This window comes from Ursus americanus, chromosome 5, assembly GCF_024610735.1.
Source record: "Ursus americanus isolate L20-20 chromosome 5, mUrsAme1.1.p, whole genome shotgun sequence".
NCBI lineage: Eukaryota > Metazoa > Chordata > Mammalia > Carnivora > Ursidae > Ursus > Ursus americanus.
This window is the reverse complement of record NC_142131.1, coordinates 649,850-677,334: the sequence shown is the minus strand read 5'-3', so window position 1 is coordinate 677,334 and position 27,485 is coordinate 649,850. Positions and strand designations below refer to the sequence as shown.

Genomic DNA, 27,485 nt, shown 5'->3' with positions numbered 1-27,485 from the left:
CAAAACCACAATGATAAAACACTTCACACCTGTCAGAAGGGCTAAAATCAAAAGGACAAGAGATAACAAGTGTTGGTGAGGATGTGGAGATTTAAGAACCCTCCTACACAGTTGGTGGGAATGCCAACTGGCAGCCACTGTGAAAACAGTATGGAGGTTCCTCAAAAAATTAAAAATAGAATTACCACCATGTGACTCAGTAATTCCACTACTGGGTATTTACCTCAAGAAAGCAAAAACACTATTTTGAAAAAATATGTGCACCCCTGTGTTTATTGCAGCATTATTTACAATAGCCAAGATATGGAAGCCACCCAAATGTTCATCCATAGATGAATGGATAAAGATGTCTGATATATATAAAATGGAATATTACTCAGCTATTAAAAAAGAATGAGATCTTGCCATTTGCAACAACATGGATGGACACAGAGGGTATAATACTAAGTGAGGAAGTCAGAGACAAATACCGCATGATTTCACTTATGTAGAATTTAAGAAACAAAACAATTTAACAAAAGAGACAAAAAAACAGATTTTTTTTCTTTGAGAGAGAGAGAGAGAGCATGCGCATGAGTAGAGAGGGAGAAGAAGCGAGATAACCTTAAGCAGCCTCCACGCTGAGTACAGAGCATGTTGTGGGGCTCAATTGGGGCTTGATCCCACCACCCTGAGGTCATGACCTGAGCCAAAATCAAGAGTTGGATGCTTAACCAAAGGAGCCACCCAGGCGCCTCCAAAAAACAGATTCTTAAATACGGAGAACAAACTAGGTTGCCAGAGAGGTGGGTGGGGGGATGGGTGAAATAGAAAAAGAAACATGTTGGGACGCCTGGGTGGCTCAGTCGTTAAGCATCTGCCTTCGGCTCAGGTCATGAGGGATCGAGCCTGGCATCGGGCTCCCTGCTCCAGGGGAAGCCTGCTTCTCCTCTCCCACTCCCCCTGCTGGTGTCCCCGCTCTTGCTGTCTCTCTCTCTGTCCAATAAATAAATAAAATCTTTAAAAAAAAAGAAAAACAAAAATGTTGAATGCCATGGAAGAAATGATCAGGTGCAATATTGGAAACTAACTGGAGAGCAGGAGGGAGACCTAGCTTAGGAAGGATGGCCTTTCTGAGGTGACAATTAATGCTGAAACCTGAAAGATGACAAGCTGGGCATGTGAAGAACAATAGTAAGGATCTTCAAGACTGTGGGATCAGCAGGTGCAAAGCATAGACAGTCAGGAAGTATTCGTATTTGAAAAGCAGTTGGGACAGTGTCAACAAGGTAGACAGGACCCTTGTAGTAAAATCCAACTCTTATCATGGCCTCAATCCCCTACCTAACTGCCTCTCCCTGACCTCATCTCCTCCCACTGTCCATGCCACCTATTCTCCTTGTCCCTCTTACCTGCTGGTCTCATTCCCACCTCAGGCCCCTGCTTTTGTTGTTCTCTCTGCCTGGAAGGCTCTGACCCAGTTCTTCTCTTGGCTCCTGGCCCCTACGGTCAACCAGACCTCAGATCAGATGTCATCTCCGGAGAGAGACTGCTAATTGCCGCCCTTCAGTCTCTTTCATCTTTTGGTGGTTCGCTCTCTTCCCATCCCTTATCACTATGAAACATTAATTCTGTGATTTGTCTTTTATTGTCCATTCTTTCCTCCTAGAATCTAAGTTCCATGAGTATATATTTCTACTTCTGGAGCCTAGGACATTATCAAGTATATAATAGAAACTCAAGTATTATTTGTTGATTTAATGTTGAATGAAATTAAGCTAGAGAGGTCATTAAAGGTAAAGAACAGGTAAAACTGAGACAAACGAGGACTTTCCAGAATAGGTATGCTTTGAATTAAAATGGGGGTGGGGGGAGTTCGAGGGAGAGCAGGTGGTGCGCAGTTACAAAACAAGAATTTGGGTAATTACTCGTTTATCTGCGTCTTTTTCACTGGGTTATGAGTTCCTTAAGGGCTGGAGCCAGGTTTTATCAATCTATCATCAGCACCCAGCCAAGGACGCTTCATATTGTAGGCGCTGGACAGGTGTTTGCTGAATAACTGACTATGGGTATGCAGAAGGGTTTTATTAATTCGGCCGCTACCCAAAGAAAAGAGTAGATCTGGCGACCGAGACTCGGCTTCCCAAGTAGCAAGCGCGCAAGACACCGGACCGCGAGGAACCCACGGTCCGCGCGCTGCGGCAGAGCGACTGCGCATTCCAGCCCCTCCCGGCGAGGCTGGAGGACGCCGGCGATTCCCGCGCACGCATGCGCGCCACATTCTTCCCGCCTCCAACAAGATGGCGGAGGCCAAGTAGCAAGGGGGCGGAGTGTGGCCGCCGGAAACCCGGCCGCTGCTGGGGGGAGCTGCGGGCGAAGGCCCGGGAGCAGCGGGCGGAGGCTGGCACGATGCTGTTCCCGGGAAGCGTTGTTAGTTACTGCTGAGGGAGGTGACCCACAGAGTTGCCTTCCCCGACCCCCGGTGCCCCCTATGTACGGCTCTCTGGGCTCGGGTCCGGTCGCCGCTTTGCCTGCTTCTGCACCCCCCTCTACTGTCGGGTCCTGGAGCTCCGGCGGCGGCGGCGGCTGTGTCCCGAAGGAGAGGAAGCGCCCAGGCGGCGTCCGTACTTCTGGCCGCGGGGCGAGCGTCTGGCAGGTGAGTGAGGCGCAAGCACTGGCGGTTTTGTCCCGCTGCTCTAGACCCTAATGGTGCTCGGCCGGACTCTGCCGCTCTCTTGTCTCCACGTCCCACCCCCTCCCCGCCCTGCGCCCCCTTTCAGGCCTCCAGCTGGACCCTGGCTTTGCAAGCCCTCCATTCTCACACGGTGGGTGGGGGTCGCGACGCCTGCTGCCTTCCGCACCTTTCCCGGCTCCTGGTGAAGCTTCACACGTCCAAGCGGTCTCTCCTTTGCGTTAGGTGGGTGGGTCGTTGCCCCTCCTATTTTAGTCGCCTCCCCATCTTCCTGGTTTCGACCCTCTTGCTTCCTTTAAAAGTTCTGGGAAGAATACCCGGTAGCCTCTTATCTAGAGTTACAAAGAAAAAGCTTCACCTTAATGAGGGAATCAAGTCCCTAGGAGACGGGTCGTTTGAAGAGTTGGACTTGGCTCATTGAACTCCTGCAAAGTAGGGAATGGTGCCTGTGATGCAGATGATCGTTCATGGAAATTAACCTGTGACTATAGTAAACCTTTGGTCTCCGAACTTTTAAGGCGGGGGCTTACGTTTTCTAGATCTAGTGGAAGAATTGGGAAGTGTTCGTTTTTAAAAAAGAAGGCTTTGTGAATGTAAGATACGTAATAGCACAAGGAAGGTTAAGTGATATATTCTTTTATTTAGTGTGGCGGAGTTTATTTAGATGTTTATTTTATTTAGCTTAAATTGCCCAGGGAAGCTTTAGAATCCCGTATTGTACAAGCTCTTTGTTTTATTTAGAAAGGACTAAAATGGAGAAAAGCTTTTTAAACTCAGAACTCCTCAAATTTCTTGGATTCTCGATTGTTGCTGCTGCTACTTAACAGTCGCTGTAGGACTTGATATTTTCTGCAAAATTTAGGCTGTGCCAGTCTCAGTTCTTCTTTCATTACTAGGGCAAGGGTACTCAGAACTAATGGTGTAAGAAACTGTCCTAAATAACCTGGTGTCTTGCCAGAGTTGATAAATGCAAGCTGCAGGATTGAAGTGGTAGTGGAGGAAGTTGCCATGTCTGTTTCTCCCATATTTTCTGTTTTTCTGCAGTTATCTCAACTCTGTCCTCCTGTTTGGGCTTCGTGCTCAGACTGGCTTCCCTCCTAGTAAAAAGATGGCTATCAGCAACGTTCATGTGATAGTCTTTGTCATTTACTTCCAAAGGGAGAGAGAAGTAGTTGGATAATTTCTCAAAAGCCCCAAAACTGTAAAACTGAGATTATAGATATAAATGATAGCTTCTCCTTTGAGATTGCAAGTGGGTGGACTATTTTATTAACATTAAATTGAGTAATATCATTTTGTTGAAGCTATGCTAGGTGCTGTCCCAAGTTATTAAAGGACAAACTATCCTTGCCCTTTTGGAATTCTGTACTAACATTCTTTAGTTATGTGGGCTGTATAATTGGCCTGACAGATTTGTTTACTTTTCATTTTGCCTCATGACACATAATCTGTCTTTCCCTTTGTTGTAGACTTTGATCTCTTAATGAATTTCCTTTTTTAAAGATTTTTTTTAATTTCTTAAATTTAGAGATAGAATTGTTTAGTTCAAAAAAAGGGGAGATATTTTTATGTTTGATTCCTGTATGGGCTAGTTTGTCCATTTGTTTGTTTTCAGCCTTCATTTTTCTACAGTCAAGGGCTGTACATTTTTAGAGGGGGTTATCTCTCAATTCTGTGCTTTTGACTGAAGGGATAGTAGTACTGCTGAGCTCCAGTCAATGGCTCTCTGCCTCTGGCAAAATAATTTGAAGGATTGTGTCAAAACACATCTCTGATTACAAACTTATTAAAATCCCTTACTCTTCCGCTTTTAGGGAACCTGTTTTCTCTCTCACACACACTGTCTTTATGAACCCCTCTTTGTCTCTCTATTTATCCAACCCATTAGCCTGCTGCTGATTTCATTTGCCTCTCTAAACCAGGATCCCACTGTCATCGGTTTTTACTAAGCTCTCATTAATGCCCTAGAATGCTTTATTTTCTGTAGATTTACCTTTCTAGTCCCCAGTCCAGAATAAGCCTCATCACTAGCTCTTTCAGTTTGACCCCTGAGCTCCTGAAGGATACAAGAGACAGTTACGTGCAGGTATTGGTTAGTTTTCATACCAGTTGGTGCTCTGCTGTCTGCTGGGTCTTTAATGCTGACTGTCTTTCTGTATCATTTCCTGAAGGTTTTTATAGCAAATAATAGTCTCTTCCTTTCCTGAGAAAAATCTCAACTGTCTGAGGTATATTCTTTTTATCCTCAGTATCATTTCCTTATCTACTCCTATCTCAGGGGAAGAATGTCCTTCCCCTTTTTCAAGAGTAGTCCCCTCCAGATGTGTCCACAATCATTCCTGCCTGTCTTTCTGTCAAACTGTCCTTTATCATTCCTTTTTCAGTCTCTTCCTCTTTAGCCTATGTATATGCTTCTATGTCAAGGCTGCCAAATACAGTGCTGTGTGCTGTGCAACTCAGGTAGGCGAGTCTGAATTTTGAGCCTGCTGTGTCATTGTATTTTTATTCTTTGATTCCAGGAGCCTGGTGTAGTAGGAAGAACATGGACTTTTGAGCCCGATAAATCTGGGTTTGAAGTCTTTTAAAACCACTTAGTGGCTGTGTGGCTGTGGGCAAGTTACTACTCACTGTATTCTTTATCTGTAAAATAGAACGTTAAACTTGCTTACAGAGTCATAGTTGAAGGAGTTTAACACATGTTAAATGTTCACCCAAGTGTTTGGTACATTATGGAGTTCTTAATTAATATAAATTATTGTTTCCTTTGCACTCTGACTTACTTTACCATTTCAGCACTGAAATTGCTACTTCAAAAGTCACCTATGATCTCCTAGTCACCAAATCTAATGGTCTTTCCTCGGTTATCTTTGGTTTCCTAGGATCACTGGTGAAATATACTCTGTGGGAATAAGATTATCTGATTTCTTGGTTCTTCTGCATTGTATGCCCTGTTTCTCTTATGTCTCTGAAAGTTTTTTCACATTTCCTGCACTTCTTCCCCCAAAACATAGTGGTTCCCACATTAGTTAGGATGCAAACTTGTTTTAAAAGCAAAAAGAATGTATTGGCTTATATAATTGGCAAGTGCATAGAGAGAATTGGCTTCAAAAACAGGCTTATGTCATCAGGGCTGAAGCTCCATTTTCTGCTATTATCTCAACTTTGTCCTCCAGTTTGGGCTTTATGCTTTGACTGGCTTCCCTCCTAGTAAAAAACAAAACAAAACAAAACAAAAAAAACAACTATCAGCAATGTTCATGTGATAGCCTCCTTTATTTCCAAAGGGAGAGAGAATTCTCTTCTAGGCTTTTCCCAGAAGTCCTAACCTCCATTCTGATAGAACAAATGGAGAAGGTCATGCTGCCAAGTCTGTCACAATATCTTTGTCAAGAGGGGTGGGATTCTAATTGGCCTCACGGGTGGATGAACCTCAACTAGAATGACAAGTGGTAACCAGTGTACTCAAGGATCTCTGCACTTTTCACTGTGTTCTCTTAGCGGTTGTACCCTATTTTTAATGGCATAAATCATCACTTTTGTGTGGATGTTTCCCGTTCTGTAACTTGACTTCCCACCGGCATCGCTTGCTGTGTATCTTAGATGTACTATCATAAGCTTGCCTCCTACCAAACAGAATCAAGTGGAATTTGATTTTAATCCACCTGCCCTCACCTAGTGTGTTTACATGTGCATGTGTGTATATGTTTCTCTTGCTTCTGATTTGTCTTTTGTACACAGCTTTCTCCCAGCCACCCACTCTAACCCTGCAGTCATGTTGGTTCTCCCACTTCCAGCGGCTTTCAGATCTTGAGTATATCTTGTATTAGTTTGGCCTTGGGTTACATAATACCGACCAGCAGTAAACTGTATTTCACATAAAAAGTCCAGAGTTGGAGGATTGCTGGTCAGTCAGTGTAGCTGTACAGTGACGCTGTATCAAGGATCTAGGTGCTTTTCTTCTTTATCCTCAGTGTGCTGATCTTTTTGCTCAGGCTCATCCTCTTACTGTTGCACATTACTCTTTCTGCTCCGGAAATCACCTTCTCACGCGGCCACCAAAGATAGGAGGAAGTTTGCCCTCCAGTCTCTTGATTAGGCAAGTAAACCTTTCACAGAAGCCGTATGTCAGATGTCATCCTGGCATGTTCATGTCCTACTTGCGAGGGGGCTGGAAAAACCATTATCTGACATTTCAGTCTAGGAGGAAGTTAGGTGAATGGCTGAGGGGAAGGTGACCAACAATATCAGTGACATGTCTCTATAGTATTTTATAGAGAAGTAAGTTTAAATAAATAAAAATTTTCCAATAGTAGGAGCAGACTTACAGCACTGCTTACCCCAAGAGTTGATGTAAGCTATACATGGGATTTTGGCTAAACATTGAGATAGTCGTAAATGACTGATTAAACTTGGATTTTGTAAAATTAAGACATTTGAGTGATGTGTAACTGTTCTTCTAAGGTTGATATTTTTCTTTTTTTAAATTAAAATTTAATTAATTAACGTACAGTGTATTACTAGTTTCAGAGGTAGAGTTCAGTGATTCATTGGTCTTATATAACACCCAGTGCTCATTACATCACGTGCCCTCCTTAATGTCCATCACCCAGTTACCCCTAAAGTTGATGTTAAGTACATTTATGTGTACCTGGTGGAACCACTGAGAGAAATGGGTACATATAAAACTATTAGAAAATAGATTTGTTTTTTCCTTGGGGGTGGGAGGCATTTGGAAAATATATAGGGACATTTTTGGTTGTCACAGTGGTTGTGAGGACCTACTGACAATTGGTGGGTAGAAGTCACATATACTGAAAGTCCTGTGATGTCTCCCACAAAACAAAGATTCATCCCTTCAGAAATGCCAGTAGTGGCCCTACACCCTGAAATAAGCAAATGCTTTGCTTTTTGAAAGAATTCGTAGAAGTTCATTTGTATTCTTATATTGCAAGTGACAGAAAACCAAATTCACACTGCTTAAACAATAAAAGGAATGATTAGATCTTGTAGCTAAACTTTACCTAAGGCTTCATCCAGCCTGAAATCATCAAGGACTTGGCTCAGTTTCTCTGTGATCCGTTCAGCTCTGTCACTCCCCTTGTTCTGGTTTCATTCTAAGCCTAGCTTATCTCATAGTAGCAAATTACAGCAGCACTTTTTAAGACTTAAAACCCTCATTTCACATGTAAAGTAAACTGAAGAATACCTTCTGTTGTTTCATTTTATGAGTGTTTGTTGAGTATCATCACTACTAAAACTTGCCCTAACCACCTAAACACCTACCCCTAAAATGTCGATTACTTCCCGTTGTGCCACAGTTTTATGATCTATATTTGTATCCCTAGTGTATGCCATAGTCTATAAGTATTATTTTTATATGTCTCAATGCATTACCTTGTCTTAGTTATTTTTGTATTAATGTCTAGAATACTGTGGCTTAAAGGTACACAGTAACCATTTATGGAAAAAATTAATGATGGGGTGCCTGGGTGGCTCAGTTGATTAAGCGTCTGCCTTCTGCTCGGGTCATGATCTCAAGATCCTGGGATTGAGCCCCACATCGGGCTCCCTGCTCAGTGGGGAGTCTGCTTCTCCCTCTTCCTCTGCCTGCTGCTCTGCCTGCTTGTGCTCTCTCTCTGTCTCTCTGCCAAGTAAGTAAATAAAATCTTTAAAAAAGAATTAATGAATGACATAGGAAGGATGTGGGAAGGGATAGAGAATTATAAGAAGGCCCTATTCCTTCGTTGTTATTGAACCCTGAATCATGTACATTGTATTCCTACCACCAAAGCATGTATATAATGCTTTTATGATTATTAATAGAGTATAAATTCATTTGAAAGCCTTACTGAATTCTAGTAGTGTATTTTTCATTATTTTCTCAACAAAACCAAAAGCAATAATCATCATTCATCCAATAAATATTCTTGAGGGTCTGCTGTGTGCACATAATGTGGCAACAGTCGTGAACAAAACCAAGGCTCTGCTCTCTCTGAGTGTAAATGTTGGTTAGGGATGCCGTCAATAAACATTATCCATGTGAACACACACACAGACACACACGATAGTTAATAGGCTTTGATATAAATAAAAGTTTCAGTGTATAAAAGAGTAACAGGATGCTACTTTAGATAGGTTGGTGAGGGAAGGACTTTTTGAGAAGCCCTTTGAGCTGAGAGACCTGAAGGAAGTGGTGGGAGTAAGCCCTGGAGCTATCTGAGGGAAAGTGTTCAGGTCAAGGGAGCGGCACCTTCTGAGATGGAAGTGTGTTTGACATGTGGGAAGAACAACAGGGAGGCCAGTGTGGCTGAAGTAGAGTGAGTGAAGGGGAGAGTGGTAGGACAGTTGGTAGGACCAGCAGAGGCTAGATCAAGTAGGCATTGAAGGTCATTTAAAGACTCGATATTACTCTGAGTGAAATGGAAATCATTAAAGTGTTTTAAGCATGGGAATATCCAGATTTGACATGTTTTTGGGGTTTTTTTTTGAAGGATTACTCCAACTGTATGTTGAAAATTGAAGGCAAGAATGAAGCAGGAAAACCAGTTAGGAAAATCTTACAGTAATCTAGGTTGGAAATGTGCTGCTTAGAGAAGGTAGTAGTGATGGAGGAGCAAAGAAGTGGTCAAATTTGTAATATACTTAGAAAGTAGAGAGGCACCAGAGTGGCTCAGTTGGTTGTGTCCAATTCTTGACTTTGGCTCAGGTCATGATCTCAGGTTCATGAGATCAAGCTCCGTGTCAGGCTCCACACTCAACCTGGAGTCTGCTTGAGATTCTCTCCCTCTGCCCCTCCCTCACTTGCACTCTCTCTCTCCTTAAATAAGGAGAGAATAAACAAACAAACAAAATCTTTAAAGAAGAAGAGGTAGAATAACTTGGATCTATTGGTAGATTAATAATAAAAAATAAAAAATAAATCTTTAAATAAATAAAATCTTTAAAGAAGAAAAAGGAGAATAACTAGGATTTACTGATGGATTAGACGTGGAGTGTGAGGGAAAGGGAAGTAAAGGATGACTCCTAGGTTTTTCAACACGAGCAACTGGGTGAAAGGTGGCACCTTTTACTAAGATGGGGCTGTGGGGTAGGGGGTAGGTGGAACACAGGTTTGGAGATGTAAATCAGGAGTTTTGTTTTGGATGCAGCTATGTTTGAGATACCTATCAGATATTCAAGTGGAGACGTTGAATAGGCATATCTATTAGGAGTTCAAGGAGCTGGATGTACATGTTTGGAAGTTATCAGTGTATGGATGGTATTTGGGGCCATGGGACCAGATGCTATCACCTGAGGAGTGAGAATAAGATTCATGAAACATTTTGATATTAAAAATGGTTTCTTAAATTAGAGATTGGGAGCCACTGTGTTGGATAGTAACAGTTACAACATTCGGAGTATGGAGAGGATAATGAGTAATTCTGTGACAAAGAAGCGGGACTCAACCCAGGCTTCAAAGATTAGAAAAGATAGAAAAGGCTTTTTCCTTCTGTCATTCCAAGCACAGTGCCTAGCCATGGTGAGCATTCTACAGGTGCTTGTAAATGAACAAAAAGCGCTTAGGCTGGGGAGCAGCTCAAGCAGAGGTTTGGCAGCAGGGAAGGCTAGAATGTTCTAGAAGAAAATCAGAACTAGAGGAACAAAGTTTATGCTGGCAAGTAGTGAAAAGTAGGATTGGGTTAGTCTACTAAAAGCTTTAAATTGTAAAATGACAGTTACGTTTAACCCTATGACCTAATAGTTTTCAGTTCTGTTTCTATTGTTTGCAAGGTGCCTTTAGTTCCTGGCCTCTAATAGATGCTCAGTAAGTATTGAATAAGTGAATGTGGAATTCCCAAAATGTAGGATTTATCTCTACTGTGTTCGTTCCCTCTCATTAAAGTATACTGGAATGCAAACTATGTTAAGTCGTATAGGGCTGATCTTACGCTCGCTTCAGTTTATTATTATTTCTAATGATAAGCATTAAACACATTTATACTTTATGATTGATAACAGATTACTTGAGACATATCTTGCAACTGGTCAGAAAATACCAGGATGTTGGCAAAGCTGAGGTTGAAAATGGTTGCTCAAGAAAGTGAGGAGCCAGAATAATCTTTTATTCAGAGACTAATCATCATTTTGCTTTTACAGAATTGACTGCTTGTAGCCTGTTTATAGATCATTTTCTCTTTTAGCTGTTAGGAGCAAACTGGTTTAGAATTATGGCCAGGATCTTTGGAGATCTAATTATTATTATTTTTAAGGTTATATGATTTAAAACACTAAATATAATTAGAAATTATTTTTAAATAATTGGCAAATTATAGACTTACACAGTTTAACTGTTAGAAAATAGTTTACCTGAATAAAATCAGACTGAGATAAAAATTGAAATTTTAGTTACATTTTGAAGTAATTAAAATAAGATACATTAGGTTTGTGATTATTTTCTTCAGTTCTTATATACCCATTATTAAAGCTTTATATAGTCATTACAGGAAATTCAGGAATAAAATAAAAAGTACAGATAATATCCATAAGCTCATCATATAAAGAAATATAATATAACTTTTGTCTCCCCAACCCCTCTCTCCCTCCTTCTTATTTTGTCTTTTTTCTGTGCCTAAGATATATCCCCCTTAGTCACAGTATACATAATGTTTGTGTGTATATATTTCCAATTAAAAAAAATAAGGTTATATACATTTCTTAGACTCTTTTGTAAATCTTATTCTTATTGACTGTATAATAATCCCACTGTAAGAATTATTTTTAACTATTCCCTGTAGTTGGTTATTTAGTTGTTTTTCCATTTTATTTTCATGTGTGCAATGAACATCTTAGCACATTATGGATTTCTTTTTATCTTGGCCTTTTTCCTTAAGATGGGTTCATAGATAATGGAGTTACTAGATGATAGGCTGCAAACATCTTTAAGGTTAATAATTCATGTTGCCAGATTGGACAATGTCTTATAAGCCCAATAAATGTTAATTGGTTTGAAATTAATCATAATAGGGGAAAATTAGGACCTACAGAGTTGCTGAGCTTTGATGATAGTCTTAATCAGCCTTTTGTTCATCTCCAAATATTTCTTCCCTTTTTTCCGTAACACATATCCTAGATTGTACATAAAAGGTTAAATGAAGACCTTAATATGTTATTGTAAACACACATGAATTTATTACCCAGGTCAAGAAATAGAACACTGCATCATCACAGGGCTGCTCTCCCTGTCTTGTTCCTGATCTCAAAGAGAAAGCTTTTAACATTTCACTCCTAAGTACATTTGCTGAAGGTTTTCTTTTTGTTTTGCTTTTGTTAAGTTCTCTGCTCAAAATCAGTCTACAGAAATCTGTTGCATTTCTGTACACCAATAATGAAGCAGCAGAAAGAGAAATTACGAAAACCATTCCATTTACAGTTGCACCAAAATAAGATATCTAGGAATAAACCTAACCAAAGAGGTGAAAGACCTGTACTCTGAAAACTATGAAACACCAATGAAAGAAATGGAAGACAACACAAAGAAATGGAAAGATATTCCACGCTCATGGATTGGAAGAACAAATATTGTTAAAATGTCTCTACTACCCAAAGCAATCTACACATTTAATGCAATCTCTATTCAAATACCAACAGCATTTTTCACAGAACTAGAACAAAAAATCCTAAAATTTGTGTGGAACCACAAAAAGACTTGAATAGCCAAAGCCATCTTGAAAAATAAAAGCAATACTGGAGGCATCACAATTCCAGACATCAAGTTATATTACAAAGCTATAGTAATCAAAATAGTATGATATTGGCACAAAAATAGACATACAGATTTATGGAACAGAGTAGAAAATTCAGAAATAAACTCACAATTATGTGGTCAATTAATATTCGACAAAGCAGGAAAGACTATGCAATGGGAAAAAGACAGTCTCTACAACAAATGGTGTTGGGCAAACTGGACAGCAACATGTAAAAGAATGAAACTGGACAACTGTCTTAAACCACACACAAAGCTAAATTCAAAATGGACCAAAGACGTAAGTATGAGACCTGAAACCATAAAAGTCCTAGAAGAGAGCACAGGCAGTAATTTCTCTGACATTGGCTGCAGCAACATTTTTTTCTAGATAGGTCCCCTGAGGCAAGGGAAACAAAAGCAAAAATAAGCTATTGGGACTACATCAAAATAAAAAGCTTCTGCGCAGAGAAGGAAACAGTCAACTAAACTAAAAGCAGCCTACCGAATGGGAGAATATATTTGCAAATGACATGTCCGATAGAGGGTTAGTATCTGAAATATATAAAGAACTTGCACAACTCAACACCCAAAAACCAAATAAGACCATGGAAAAAATGGGTAAAAGACATGAACAGACATTTCTCCAAAGAAGACATACAAATAAGCAACAGACAGTTGAAAAGATGCTCATCATCACTTAGCGTCAGGTAAATGCAAATCAAAACCACAGTGAGGTATCACTTCACACCTGTCAGAATGGCTAAACTCAAGAACACAAGAAACGACAGGTGTTGGTGAGGATGTGGAGCAAAAGGAACCCTTGTGCACTGTTGGTGGGAATGCAGACTCATGCAGTCACTGGAAAACAGTATGGAGTTTCCTCAAAAAGTTAAAAATAGAACTACCCTACAATCCAGCAATCATACTACTGGGTATTTACCCAAAGAATATAAAAAACACCAATTCAGAGGGATGCATGCACCCCTGTGTTTATTGCAGCATTATTTACAATAGCCAAGACATGGAAGCAGCCCGAGTATCCATCTATTGATGAATGAATGGTTAAAGTAGTGGTGTATATATACAGTGAAATATTATTCAGCCATCAAAAAGAGTGAAATCCTGCCATCTGCAGTGACATGGATGGAGCTAGAGAGTATAATGCTAAGCAAAATAAGTCTGAGAAAGACATGTACTATATTATTTCACTCGTGTGGAATTTAAGAAACAAAACAAATGACCAAAGGGAAAAAAAAAAGACAAATCAAGAAACAGACTCTTAATTATACAGAACAAACTGATGGTTACCAGAGGGGGGGGTGGGAAATGGGTGAAATAAATGATGGGGTTTAAGGAATGCACTTGTCATAATGAGCACCAGGTGATTAAAATAAAAACTTAAAAAAAAAGCTCCCTGCTGTATCTCATTTACTAACAATTTTGTGTTTTATTCTGTTTGAATTTAATGCTTGCCTGCCTGCCTTCCTTGCTTTTCAACTTTTCATTGCCATAAGAATTTTCTATTAGTGCGTTAATATATTGAATTTTATTTACCTGTTAAACCTAACCTGATTCCTGGGATACACCTAATTTGGTTTTACTGTATTATCTTTTTAAATTATACCTGGGTTCAATTTATTAATATTTTGCCTGAGAGTTTGTTTTACGTCAGTGTTCATAAATGAGATGGTCTATATTGTTCTTGTCAAGATTTGAAATCAGTGTTATGCTAGCCTCATAAGGTGAACTGACCCTTATTTTCTGTTTTGGGAAAGTTTGTATGATTCGAATTTTTATTTCTCAGATTTTTGCTACAGTCTGTCAGAGAAACTGTCCTGAGAATTTTCTTTTTGGAAAGGTTTTTAGTTAATGGGATTTCTCCTTTCTAAGCCTATTCAGGTTTTCTGTTTGTTAAGTATTTTGGTAATTTTTCCCCTAAGAGGCTGTCTTTTTCATCCACACTTTTTAATTTACCTTCACAAAATTATATATTATTGGCTTTAGGAAAGAATTCCCTTCTTACGTCTGATATTTCCCTTTTTCTTATTTCCCTTTCTCCTTTATCAGTCTCACCAGAGATTTAGTAGTCTTTCAAAAAAACTAAGTTTTAAATCTTGCTGATCCTTTTTATTACATGTTTGTGTTCTAGTGCACCGATTTCTGCTTTCTTTCCTTCCTTCTATTTTTTGAAGGTAAATTTTTTGTAGTTCTTTTGTTAATTTCTTGTAGTTCACTACTTTTCAGCGTTTCTTCCTTTTAATTACATGTATTTAAGGCTAAGCATTTCCTTCTAAGCACTGTTTTAGCTAGCTGTATTAGTCAAATTATGATATATGTAGTATTTTTATAATTCATTTAAAATGTTTTCTAATTTTTATTGATAGAAGACTTCGGCTTTTGGGGGCGCCTGGGTAGCGCAGTCGTTAAGGCGTCTGCCTTCGGCTCAGGGCGTGATCCTGGCGATCCGGGATCGAGTCCCACATCAGGCTCTTCCGCTATGAGCCTGCTTCTTCCTCTCCCACTCCCCCTGCTGTGTTCCCTCTCTCGCTGGCTGTCTCTCTGTCACATAAATAAATAAAATCTTTAAAAAAAAAAAAAAAAAAAAAAAAAAAAAAAAAGAAGACTTCGGCTTTTGGATTAGTTGGAAGTATTATATTAATTTCTAAATACATGGAGATATTCTAGTTATTTTTTAATTTGTTTTGATTTCTAACAACTGTACAAGATAATTAGAGAATACACTCTGATTCAATGGTCTGTGATTTCACACCTTTAAAACTTGAGATCTGCATTGTGGCCCAGTATATTGTCTTTTTTTTCCTCTGCAGTTGAGTGCAGTGTTCCAAATGTTTTCATTAGGTCATGTTTGTTGTATTTCATATCTTTAGCATCATTAGTGATCTTTTTTTTTTTTTTTGCTTGTATCAATTATAAAGAAGGGTATATTAAAATATCCCATTATGATTGTGGATTTGATTATATCGTCTTGTAGCTCTCTCAGTTTTTGTTTTATGTATTTGAGGCTCGTAGATGTGCTAGTAGATGCATGGAAATGCATAGTAGTTACATCTTCTTAGTGACTTACTATTATGAAGTGTTCCTCTTTTTTTTGGATAGCATTTTTTTTTTTTTTGCATTAAAGTTTAGTTTGTCCAAGATTGCTGTAATACCAGCACCTTTCATTGTTTGTGTGGTATATCTTTTTCTGTTCTTTTACCTCCAACCTTTTCGCATTGTTTTTGGTGTGTCCCTTGTGTGATATGGTTGGATTTAACTCTCTATATCTTACTGTGTACTTTACATTTGCCCTGTTAGTTCTCTTTTCTCCACTTTCTTGCCATTTAGACAAATTGACTATTTTTTCATTTCAGATTTTTTTTCTCTTACTATGTGGAAGTTACAACCGTTTCCCCCCCCCCCCCTTTTACTAGTTACTAGAATTTTTATTTGGTTCTTTTTCATACCTACCATGTCCCTTTGTATAGTTTTCAGTTCCATGCAAAAATAGTTAAGCTTGATTTTTATCCCCTTAAATGTAGTATTTTTCAGTCTGTGTCTTGTAATCCAACATGTCAACTCTCTGTGGGTCTTATTCTGTTGTCTGTTGCAGAAATAATTTGATGTATAAGATGAAGTTAATTTTTCTCTAGAGAAGATTTTCATTTGCTATTACCAACTGCCTTGGAGTGTGAGACCATCTTAATTCAGTTTCAAATCTTTAAAGTTTTCTGGCCCACCTTCTGGTTCCTTCTTACTTGTCTTAGGATGAATCCCTGTGGAGTCCAAGCCCAAAGTCAATGGTGTTTTTATCACAGTCTCTACCATTGGTGGGTCCCAGATTCTGACCTTTGTTCCCCAGTCCTGAAAGTCAGGCAACAAATCAGAGTTCAGACTCTTAAATACGTCTTTGTTGACAAACCCATGGAAGACAAAAGCTGATCTCACCTTTCTGGGTTTCATCTTGTACATTTGAGCTGGTTATTCATTCCTCACTATGTTGGATATTTTAATATTTTGTCTAGTTTTTAAATTGACTTCAAAGGACAGCTGTTTGAATTGCATAGTCTGCTATTTCTACAATCAGAAGTCCAAATATTTCTTTGACTAACTTGTTCAAGGAGGACTTGACATTTCTACAGTAGTCATTTTTTTGTGTTCAGGCCCCCTTTATGTTACAAATGAGATATCTGGGAAAGGTAAACATTAAAGTATGGTTGCCTTTTAATACTTTAGCATTGTTTATCACATTATTCTATTACTTTGCAAAGCCCCCAAGGGAAGGAGGCAGGGATATTTTCTTTGACTGGAGAAGTCAGAAATACGTGTAACAAGGATAGTACATTGGGATAGGAATGTCCTTTCTGTGAGCAAAGAGATAAAATGTGAACATTTTTTGAAGTGAAATATGTGAAGAGGGAAGGAGAATGCACTGAGCTGAGGAAGGACTGCAAACATTTGTCCTTTAGTATTTTTGTTGGAGGTGGGGTTCATTTCCAGTAATTGTGACAGCTTTCTTTATGCCATTTGGATGTTGTGATTTCTATTTTTATTTTCCTAAATATTTTTTGGTATATCTCAGGGACCAAATGTGATTTTTGAACCTTTGAACCCACATCTTTTTAAAGTATTGTATGTATAATTTGCGTTTGATATCAGAAATTGAATCAATTAAATAGATTAAACACACAGGTTAGAAATCTTACTAGGCAAACTAAACTGTAGTCATAAATTGACATTCTGTGGTTAGAGAATGTGTTTCTGTGTTGAAAATTTTGTATAACATAGCAATACATTTTTATTTTAAAGACGTTTAACCTGATATTAATCACAGGTCTTCCCGTGAAATGCCGTGTGTCACTTTGTGATTACATTGATGCATCAACAAAATACAAAAGCAGTTCTCTTTTAAGGAGACCTAGAATTCTCATATTTGTTACTTGATTCTTTTTTCCTCTCTGCCAAAAGAAAATACCAAGTTTCTTGTTACTTAGAGTTCCCTTCATTTCCCAACTATGTCAGATTTAAACAGCTTCCTTGTTTTCGATTTGCTTAGTTACTTCAGTGAACTGAAGAATGAAGTGACAGAGAATTTTAGAACTGGAAGAGACTCTAGGCCGCGAGTCTTTCATGTGCCCTCTGTTCCTGCCCTAGAGTTGGATTTTAATACCTCTATTTAGTTAGGCCTGTGACATTCTACTCTTCTTATTCTGGTCTTTCATTTCTTTTTTTTTTTTTTTTTTTTAAGATTTTATTTATTTATTTGACAGAGAGAAAGAGACAGCCAGCGAGAGAGGGAACACAGACAGGGGGAGTGGGAGTGGGAGAGGAAGAGCAGGCTCCCAGCAGAGCACGGAGCCTGATGTGGGGCTCCATCCCAGGAGCCTCAGATCATGCCCTGAGCCGAAGGCAGACGCTTAATGACTGAGCCAGCCAGGTGCCCCTAGTCTTTCATTTCCTGTCTTTTTCTTTGTTACAGTTTCATTTCAGAGACTGATATCTTTTCTAATATTTCAATAGCATTTCTTTTATAACTTCTTAATTCTAACACAAGAGTTCTTCCTCTGTTTTCTCCAACATCAGTTTACACATTAACATCACTGAAAGATGATACTAGCTATCAGTTAAGAACATAAACTTGGGAGGCGCCTGGGTGGCACAGCGGTTAAGCGTCTGCCTTCGGCTCAGGGCGTGATCCCGGCGTTGTGGGATCGAGCCCCACATCAGGCTCCTCCGCTATGAGCCTGCTTCTTCCTCTCCCACTCCCCCTGCCTGTGTTCCCTCTCTCACTGGCTGTCTCTATCTCTGTCAAATAAATAAATAAAATCTTAAAAAAAAAAAAAAAAAAAAAGAACATGGAAAAAAATGTCACACCAGACAAAACCTACAAATCTTTTTTAATTGTGCTCATTTGGTTGAACATTCACTCATATCACATATATTCTAATGAATTACAGAGTGGCCTAAGTTGAAACAAGTTACGAATTTTTGCAGAAAGTTAATGCTTACTCAGAAAAAATTGAGAAAAATCAGTTCTGTTATACCAATATAATGTATTATGCCAGCTTTAAAATCCAGTTATTGCTTCACTTTCATAGAGAATTTATGTGCTGTCTTTTGGAAGTACATATTGGTAGGATTTCTCCCCCACAACTTAATGATATTTTATGATGAGTTACCACTGCTATAATTTTATATTAGTTTATATTGTACTAATGAGATTTTTGATTTAGTGTAGAATTAGGTCTTTGACAAAAGTTTTGTATCTCAATTCAGATAACCGCCTGCTAATTAAATATTATTATTAGAACCGTGAAGACCAGATTTAAACCATGACCATTTTCTTGCCAAAATATTAAATGTAAGGAACCGAAAAGAGTAATTGAACGGGGAGAAAAAAAGGAGTTCTCAGTTTCTGTGACCAGTGTTTGGTATACTGCTTTTTATGTCCCCAAAAAAGCAGATTATTGTATGGGGAGGGGGTAATTCTGTTCCTAATGTATCTCACTGTTACTGAGCTGCAAATTAAAATCTTTCATTTGTCTTTTATTGCTTGTTAATGAAGTTGCTGAAGGCCCTCTGTAAACCTAGTAGTGGAGGCTTCTGGTTTTATTACTTGTGTTACCTGTGTTCATCATTTAATTAGGGTTTTTACATGATTTTTACTTAGTACATATATCCTCATTATATTTGTCCATTTTTTATTGAAATTAAGTACCAACCAGTGGTGTAGAAGACTTTTCTCTGTTAAAGACAGCCAGCAAGAGAGGGAACACAAGCAGGGGGAGTGGGAGAGGAAGAAGTAGGCTCCCAGTGGAGGAGCCTGATGTGGGGCTCAATGCCAGGACTCTGGGATCACACCCCAAGCCAAAGGCAGACGCTCAACGACTGAGCCACCCAGGCGCCCCCAAAGTCAACTAAGGACCAACTAGTGGTATAGAAGACTTTTCTCTGTTAAAGATAAATATATTTAGATTTCTAAATCAGAAATAATTGACTTTGGGGGCGCCTGGGTGGCTCAGTCATTGAGCGTCTGCCTTTGGCTTGGGGTGTGATCCCGGGGTCCTGGCATTGAGCCCCACATCAGGCTCCTCCGCTGGGAGCTTGCTTCTTCCTCTCCCACTCCCCCTGCTTGTGTTCCCTCTTGCTGGCTGTTTCTCTCTCTGTCAAATAAATAAATAAAATCTTAAAAAAAAAAAAAAGAAATAATTGACTTTGGTTCAGTGGAGAATGAAACCTGGAGTCAAATATTTGGCATTGTCTTTAGCTAGATCAGGACAAATCACTTAACCTTCTTGTGATTTAACTTACATGTCTACAAAATGAGGGCATGCTATGTTTTAACTATGTTTTTATTCCAAATATTTTTCTGAAGTGGTATAAGGAGCAGCCGTCTCAGGTAACTTTTCTAAAGCTGTTCTACATGTGAAATTTTAAAAAAATCATACTCTGTTTTTATGTTGTCAAAGCCAGATTGTTTCTTGTCATATCATTTTGGTTGTTTCCAGAGTTGTAAAAACGTAACTTGCTTCTTGGCTTCAAACTTAAATGTAGGCACTATTAAGATACCAAGATAATGACTTACTTAGCAGACTTAAAAAAAAGTAATGAGCATGGTTTTGAATGAGCACTAAAGTTGTTTCGGGTGTCTCTCATTTTAAACAAAAAATATAGCTTCGTCAGGAAAAGAGACTTTATTATCTTCGAGCAGTATTATCTTTGAGCAGATTTTACATGCATGTAGCACACATATCAAAAAGTACAAGAGAGTATGTATGAAATGCAAATAAATCTAGCCCTGTCCTTCAGCCACCTGCATCCTCTCTGCAGAGGCAAACACCATTACCATTTTTTGTTTAGTCTTTCAAACTAGTCCATAGAAACCCAAAATTTCACAAACACTATCTGTGGGTATTCTTTAAGAAGGCAAATATATATGCTAATATGGTAGAGTGATTTGTGTTTTCATCAAAAATTAGCATTCTGGAACATAATACACTTAAGAATTTTAAATCATAATGATAACTTGTTTGAGCTTCAGAAGAGTTTTTTACTTTAAAAGGTATAAAGCAGATACTGCAAGAGGATAAACAACTTTCTATTTAAATCTGATTATCTAATACTTCAGTGTGAAAATCCTGCTGGTTTGGAGTTTAAGAAAAGTGGTCCCATGATTAAAAGTTAATTTGGGAAAATCTGACTAGAGTAGTTCATTCGCTAACCACACAAAAAGGTTGTTGTTAGGAATTTCCCTTGTGGATTACAGTAAGGTGAGAGAATCTGTATATTCTGGTTATTCCCTGTCTACAAGAGCAACATTTGTTGACTTTACTGGGGCTAGAGGATCTGCTTCCAAGGTCACTCGCTCATTTGGCTGGCAAGTTGGTGCTGCTTTGGGCCCCAGATTGGCCTTCGCATAGGGTTACCTGAGTACCCTCATAACATGGTGGCTGGCTTCCAGGAGATCAAGGTGGAAGCTACAGTGTCTTTTGTGACCTAGCCTCAGAAGTCTCTTCTACAGTATCTTATTGATCTACAGGTCGAATATAGTAAGCATGGGACAGTGAAGGCTTGAAGACCAGCATTTTAAAGATTATTGGGAATAATTTTGGAATGTGATGGAAGTACCTCCCAACCATAGCACCTCACCCCCATTTAAATGAGGATTGGATCAGCACTCTTACATTTGATGTTTGTGATAATCTCAAGGTGAATTTATGCAAAAGAGCCTAAGGCTTTCAGGATGCCGTACCCCTTTCTATTATTTATGTGCTGCTCAGGAAAATGCGTGTTTGATTGCCAAGCTTTTTGCAGTGATTTATTTTTTATTATGTTTGATGTTTGATGAGAAGAAAAATCACGTAACCTGGGACTATCTAAAGATACTAATACTAGCTTCCTCTTAGAAACTGTAGAATATATCCTTTAGCTTTAACACATGGCTGAAATTTTTGCTACATCGTCTATAAATGTTATTACTTTAATCTAGCCTTTGAATCCAGGTGTCATCCAGAAATTGGAGTGGATATAGCGTATCTTTCACGCACAAAATAATAAATTCTGACTATAATCTGCAGAAATTTAAGGTGTTGGGTTATTTATACCACTGGGATGGTATGGAAGAGTAAGGCTGCTGCTGTAAGATAAAAAAGAAAAAAAATTGCCCATGTGTAATGTTAGAGGAGTGAGAATTTGAAGATTTAAGTGTGGCATGGTGGCCAGGGGTGGGGGCGGCGGGGATCAGGGAGATTTGTGGATCAAGTGTCTGTTTCGTCTAAATGTCTTAGATGGGCACCTGGGTGGCTCAGTTGGTTAAGCATCTGCCTTCAGCTCAGGTCCTGATCCCAGGGTCCTGGGATCAAGCCCGTGCTCCCTGCTCAGTGGAAAATCTGCTTCTCCCTCTGCTCTGTCCCTCCCCGTTGCTTGTGAGCACACGCACATGCTCTCTTTCATAAATAAATAAATTCTTTTAAAAAATAAAAAATAAATGTCTCAGACATCCAAATGATATATGGGATGGTTGGATATTCCGAGGAGAGGGTTAGGGTGGGGATATAAATTTGAGGGTTAGCTTCATGTGGATGTCGGTTAAAACCTTGGGGTTAGGTGAGAAAGCAGCAAAGAGGGAAAGTAGTTCTAAAATATTTGCTGAGGCACTCCATCTTGTAGAGACTAGTGAAAAGCAGAACCATTAAAGGAAATTAGAGGTAGAGGAAAAACAGGAGAATGTCATACAGGCCCAGAGGAAACATTATTTCAGGTAGAAAAGAGAGATCAAGTTTGTGTCATGTTACTAAGAGATTGTTGTACTAACAGTGGAATTTGGCTACATGGTGGTCATTGGTGACCTTCGCAATTGAGCAGGAAATTGTTTAAGATTAGGGAGGGTTAAAAAGTGATTAGAGGTGAAAAAATAGAGACAGGAAATGAAGGTCACTAGATCAAGAAGTTTTGCTCTGAGTAGAACAGAGTAGGGGTCATATCTAGTATATGTGTGGTGGGCTAAGGCCAAGAGATCAGTTTGTAAAGATGAGTGATATTAGAGCATGTTTGTGTGTTCATGAGAATGATCAAGTAGAAGAGGAGAAATTGGTTATGTAGGAGAGAGGGTGACTACTCAAAGGCGACTTCTTGGAAACACAAGATGCTTATTGATTAATGCTGGTGTCTTCTGAGAAAGGTAGTAGAATGTGAAATGAAATTTGGTCCAATTCTTAAGAAATCTTACTTTTTGCGTCCATAAAAGGTATGTGACGCTTTAAGTAATTCTACCCAATCTTGGAGGACTTGGCAAAGAAAGTTTAAAAAGACTTACAATGTAAATGTGAAGTCCTAATTTTAAAAGCATTATATTGAAGGAGGGAATTACATTTATTCATTTGCCTTGGTTTTCCTTTCTCTCTTCCCTCTTAAAACATAACATTAAGTATTTATTGTGAGTTCACTTTTATTAGGTGATTCATTATCCTAAATCTTAAAATGAATCTGTATGTTAGGTACTGTTGGGGATAGTTCAGGTGACCAGAGGCTTCTGACTTGACTGACACAGTCCAGTAGTTCCTGGTAGACTTTTTTTTCATTTTACTTATGTTTGGATTATTTATACTATAATAGCAAATATTTATCAGGTATGCAGAAGTGAAATGATTTTATAGTCTGTACTTTGGCTTACATGTTTAAAATTTAGCGTAAAGCAAGAGGAAGGGAATATTTTCAAAAAGGAAGCAAATGGTTTAGAACTAGGCAATACCAAATGCAATTGGTAAGGATTTGGAGATACTGCTATAAGAATAAAAATCTTGACTCAAGGATTTGGTTTAAGGTTGTAATAAATAAAGTAAGTGCCATTATTAGACTGTAATTTATGCTTCTGTGTACACCAAATTTTGTTTTTAACATCAGTAAAAATTGGGTTTTTCCTTATTGATTCTGAGGTATTTCAGGGGCCAATGTGTATGTTACAAATTGATAAATGATCCATTAAGTAATCTAGGTATTTTATGATTTAAATGTTAAAGTGATATTAATTTTAATTGTGTTTTACTTGGAGAAAGTCTGTTTTATTTATTTTAAAGATTTTATTTTTTTAAAGATTTTTATTCATTTGAAAGCAAGAGATTACAGGAGAGGGAGAGAGAGAATCAGACTCACCACTGAGCAGAGAGCTGGATGCAGCACTTTATCCCAGGACCCTGGGATCATGACCTGAGCCAAAGGCAGACGCTTAACTGACTGAGCCACCCAGGTGCCCCAAGATTGGAGCAGGGAGAGAATCTCAAGCAGACTCCCCGCTGAGCACAAAGCCTGCTGCAGGGCTAAGTCTCACAGCCTTGAGATCATGAGAGTCTAATGCTTACCAATTGAACCATTCAGGTGCCCCTGAAGATTTTATTTTTAAGTAATCTCTGCATCCAATGGGGGGAGGAGGGGCTTGAATTCATGACACAGAGATCAAGAGTTGCATGCTTTCACTGAGTGAGCCTGCAAGGCACCCCATGAGAAACACTATTTTAAAAAACTCATTCTGTGTGCTGCTTTTTCTTGAATTCACAGGGATAGCCATAAACATTTGGTGCTGTTTTGGTAACTGAAGTCCCTGAGCTCTTAGTGTAAAAATGTTACTTTTATGAATAGGGTTTATAAGTTTGTATTGTAAGTTGTATTTTGGGGAGCAATCTTACAGTTGTTTTTGGTTTTTGGTAAAGATCCAAGTTAACAACATTAAACAAGACATCTTTTTTTTTTTTTTTTTTTTAAAGGGAAACCATAAAGTCCTGTTTTAAACAATTAGTTTTAAAAAAATTGATCAGAATTTTTTTCCTGGACAGATAGTTTAAAACACTGGATGCCCTAAACCTGGAACTTTACCTGATTAGGTCATGTTAAGATTTTAGAAAACAGGGAGGGGCGCCTGTGTGGCTCGGTCATTAAGCGTCTGCCTTCCGCTCAGGGCATGATCCCAGGGTCCTGGGATCGAGCCCTGCATCGGGCTCCCTGCTTTGCTGGGAGCCTGCTTCTTCCTCTCCCACTCCCCTTGCTTGTGTTTCCTCTCTCGCTGGCTTGCTCTTTCTCTCTGTCAAATAAATAAATAAAATCTTTTTAAAAAAAAAAGAATTTAGAAAACAGGGAGCACCTGGGTATCTCTGTCGGTTGAGCATCTGACTCTTGGTTTCAGCTCAGGTCGTGATCTCGGGGTTGTGGGATTGAGCCGCATGTTGGGCTGTACATTGGGTGAGGAGTCTGCTTGGGATTCTCTCTCCTTCTGTCCTTCCCCTCCCCCCAGCCCCACACATGCTGTCTCTATCTAAAATAATAGATAAATCTTAAAAAAAAAAAAATTTAGGAAACAAAATATCCCCCTCTTACATGCAAATATTTGAATATGAGTTGGATAAAATGGTTGCCAAAGATGATGTTGCGGGGTTTTGTTGTTGTTTTGTTAAAAACATAAAATTAATAAATAACAGTGTTATCAAAATTGCTAAAATAACACCAGAAATAAGCAAAATTAAATTTCTTGTAGAGTATAAAATTTAGTGTTTTTCCCCGCCATTATATTTTCCAATTGAAAAAGTCTTTGGTCATTAAATTTAACTGTATATTGGTAGTAATACACATAAAATTTCTGATTATCCTCGAGTAAGAACTAGAAAGTAGTCTTCTTAATTTTTGTGGCTTTTGCCTCTAATCATATGTCCTAATTTATTTGAAACACCTATATTTTTAATTGCCCATAAGGTAAAGTCTTAAATTTTTAACCTAACAGACAAAATCAAAATCTTTGCCCTGAAAAATTCCTAAATGCCTTTCAAAGCTAGTTCTGTTGCTATTTTCTGTCTGAAATCTTTCTTTCTTTTTTTTTTTTTTTTAAAGATTTTTATTTATTCATTCAACAGAGAGAGAGACAGCCAGCGAGAGAGGGAACACAAGCAGGGGGAGTGGGAGAGGGAGAAGCAGGCTCATAGCGGAGGAGCCTGATGTGGGGCTCGATCCCAGAACACTGGGATCACGCCCTGAGCCGAAGGCAGACGCTTAACTGCTGTGCCACCCAGGCGCCCCTGAGATCTTTCTTGATCACCTAGCCAGAAATCATCTAATCTCTCACCCTTCGATGCGCTTGCCTTGTATTAAAACTTTTGTTGTGAATGTTTTAGGTCGCCTACCTGATTCTAAATTGGTGTCTCATCTTTATATCATCTGCTTTCATATGTTCAACAGTGTGTATTGAATGTGTGCTGTGTACCAAGTACTGTTCTAGGTGTGAAGGAAACAGCAGTGCACAAGAATCTAGGTTCCTCTTCTCATGGAATTTATAGTCCAGTTTGGCAAGCGGTGAGAGATACAGAAGAATAAATACGTAGATACATGGATAGAGCCTTTCAGATCTTAAATGATTTGTGGACAAAACAGCATGCTGTGGCAGAAAGTTTAAGGTCAGTACCAATGTTGAAAAGGTAATCATGGAAGGTCTCTTTGAAGATGTAACATTTATGCCAAGATCTGAGTAATATGTTGGAGCAGTCATTTGAAGATTTGGGAGCAGAGTTCTTGAGGCTGAAGGAAAGGCAGTACAAAAGCATAAGACAGAGCAGCGAGAGAGTGAGGTAGGGGAGAAGAATGGGAATGGAAGCAGGAGATAGGTTATGCAATTTTATAAACCAAGGTAAGGAATTTGAAACTTATTTGAATTTTATTGGAAGTTACTAATTGCTTTGAAGCTTTTGAAGACTGATTTGATTATGTTGGGCCTACCCAGGATCATCTTTTACATTTTTGTTTTAATTTTTTTTAAGTAATCTCTACACCCGATATGGGACTCAAACTCACTGTCCCAAGATGAAGAGTCTCATAGTGTACTGACTGAGCCAGCCAGGCGTCCCTATGTGTCTGTTTTTATGCCAATACCATACTGTTCTGATTCCTATAGCTTTGTGAGATAGTTTGAAATATGGAAGTGTGGTGCCTTCAGCTTTGTTCTTAAGATCACTTTGGCTATTCAGGGCCTTTTTTGGTTTCATACAAATATTAGGATTGTTCTATTTCTGTGTAAAATGCTGTTGGAATTTTGATGGGGATTGCATTAAATCTGTAGATTGCTTTGGGTAGTATAGACATTTTAACAGTATTCTTCCAGTCTATAATCATGGAATGTCTTTGCATTTATTTGTGTTTTCTTTAATTTCTTTCATCAGTGTCTTATAGTTTTCAGTGTACAGATCTTTCATCGTTCGGTTAAATTTATTCCAAAGTATTTTATGTTTTTTATGCAATTGTATATCTGACATAATTTTAATCCTCTTTAAATGGACCACAAGTATAATTAACCAGGTTGTTATCAATCATTGAGGTTGTTTCTAACATTTCAATAGTGTAAATAGTACTGAGTGTCTTTGAATATAACTCTTCATGCATGTATCTAATTATATATAGGATAATTTCTTTGAACTGACTTCAGTATAAGCATGTAACATTTTAAGGACCTTTGAAACTACTGCGTATTTTCATATATCCTCACTGACCCACAATGTTATTTTAATTTAAATTTCACCTAATAGGAACTTTTTTCTCCTGTAAGCAGATGGCTCAGGCTGTATAGCACTCTAAATTAAAAGGCATTTCAAAAATGGCCTCTCTCCCCTCCAGCAAAAGCTAAAGTAGTGCTTACTACTTCTCAGTCCTGGTAGCACATACGAATGCCTGGGCCTCATTTTGAGAGATTCTGATTTAATGGTGTTTTAAATTCTTCAAGCTCCTAAAGTGATTTTACTGTGCAGCCACCTAACCTTGGAAACTTAGTCCCAAAGGTGCATCACACTTTTTTCTACCTGCAGGGCCCAGGGTTTTTTATTTAAAGTATTCTGTTTCCTCTGTAGAAAGTTATATTTTGCAATAGTGTTCATTATTCAGCATTTGCTCTACTTTTATTCCATGAGAATGTCTGCATTGATGCCCTTTGGAGATTAATTTTAAATCATTCCTTATACTCATATTTAATGAATACCTGTAATGCCTGTAATGCACAAAATATTGTGGTACACACCATGAGACATACAAGATAAAATCAAGTGTGACTCTTCCCTTAAGATTGTTATA

General features: G+C 38.5%; 1 protein-coding gene across 11 annotated transcripts in view; it reads left to right on the top strand.

The window, feature by feature from the left end:
• Positions 1–27,485, top strand: part of APC (APC regulator of Wnt signaling pathway) — a 300,467-nt gene that overhangs the window by 172,892 nt on the left and 100,090 nt on the right. For 5 of the 11 annotated variants that reach the window (XM_087861922.1, XM_087861925.1, XM_087861923.1 and 2 more), the window contains exon 1: positions 2,242–2,635. The exons of 2 other annotated variants lie outside the window; for them this stretch is intronic. In XM_087861922.1, coding sequence (XP_087718048.1) covers positions 2,471–2,635 — 165 coding nt within the window. In that variant the 5' untranslated portion in view covers positions 2,242–2,470. Of the gene's footprint in view, positions 1–2,241; positions 2,636–27,485 lie in introns of those variants that run through there. 4 more of the 11 variants (XM_045777278.2, XM_045777277.2, XM_045777276.2 and 1 more) reach the window with 1 other exon arrangement.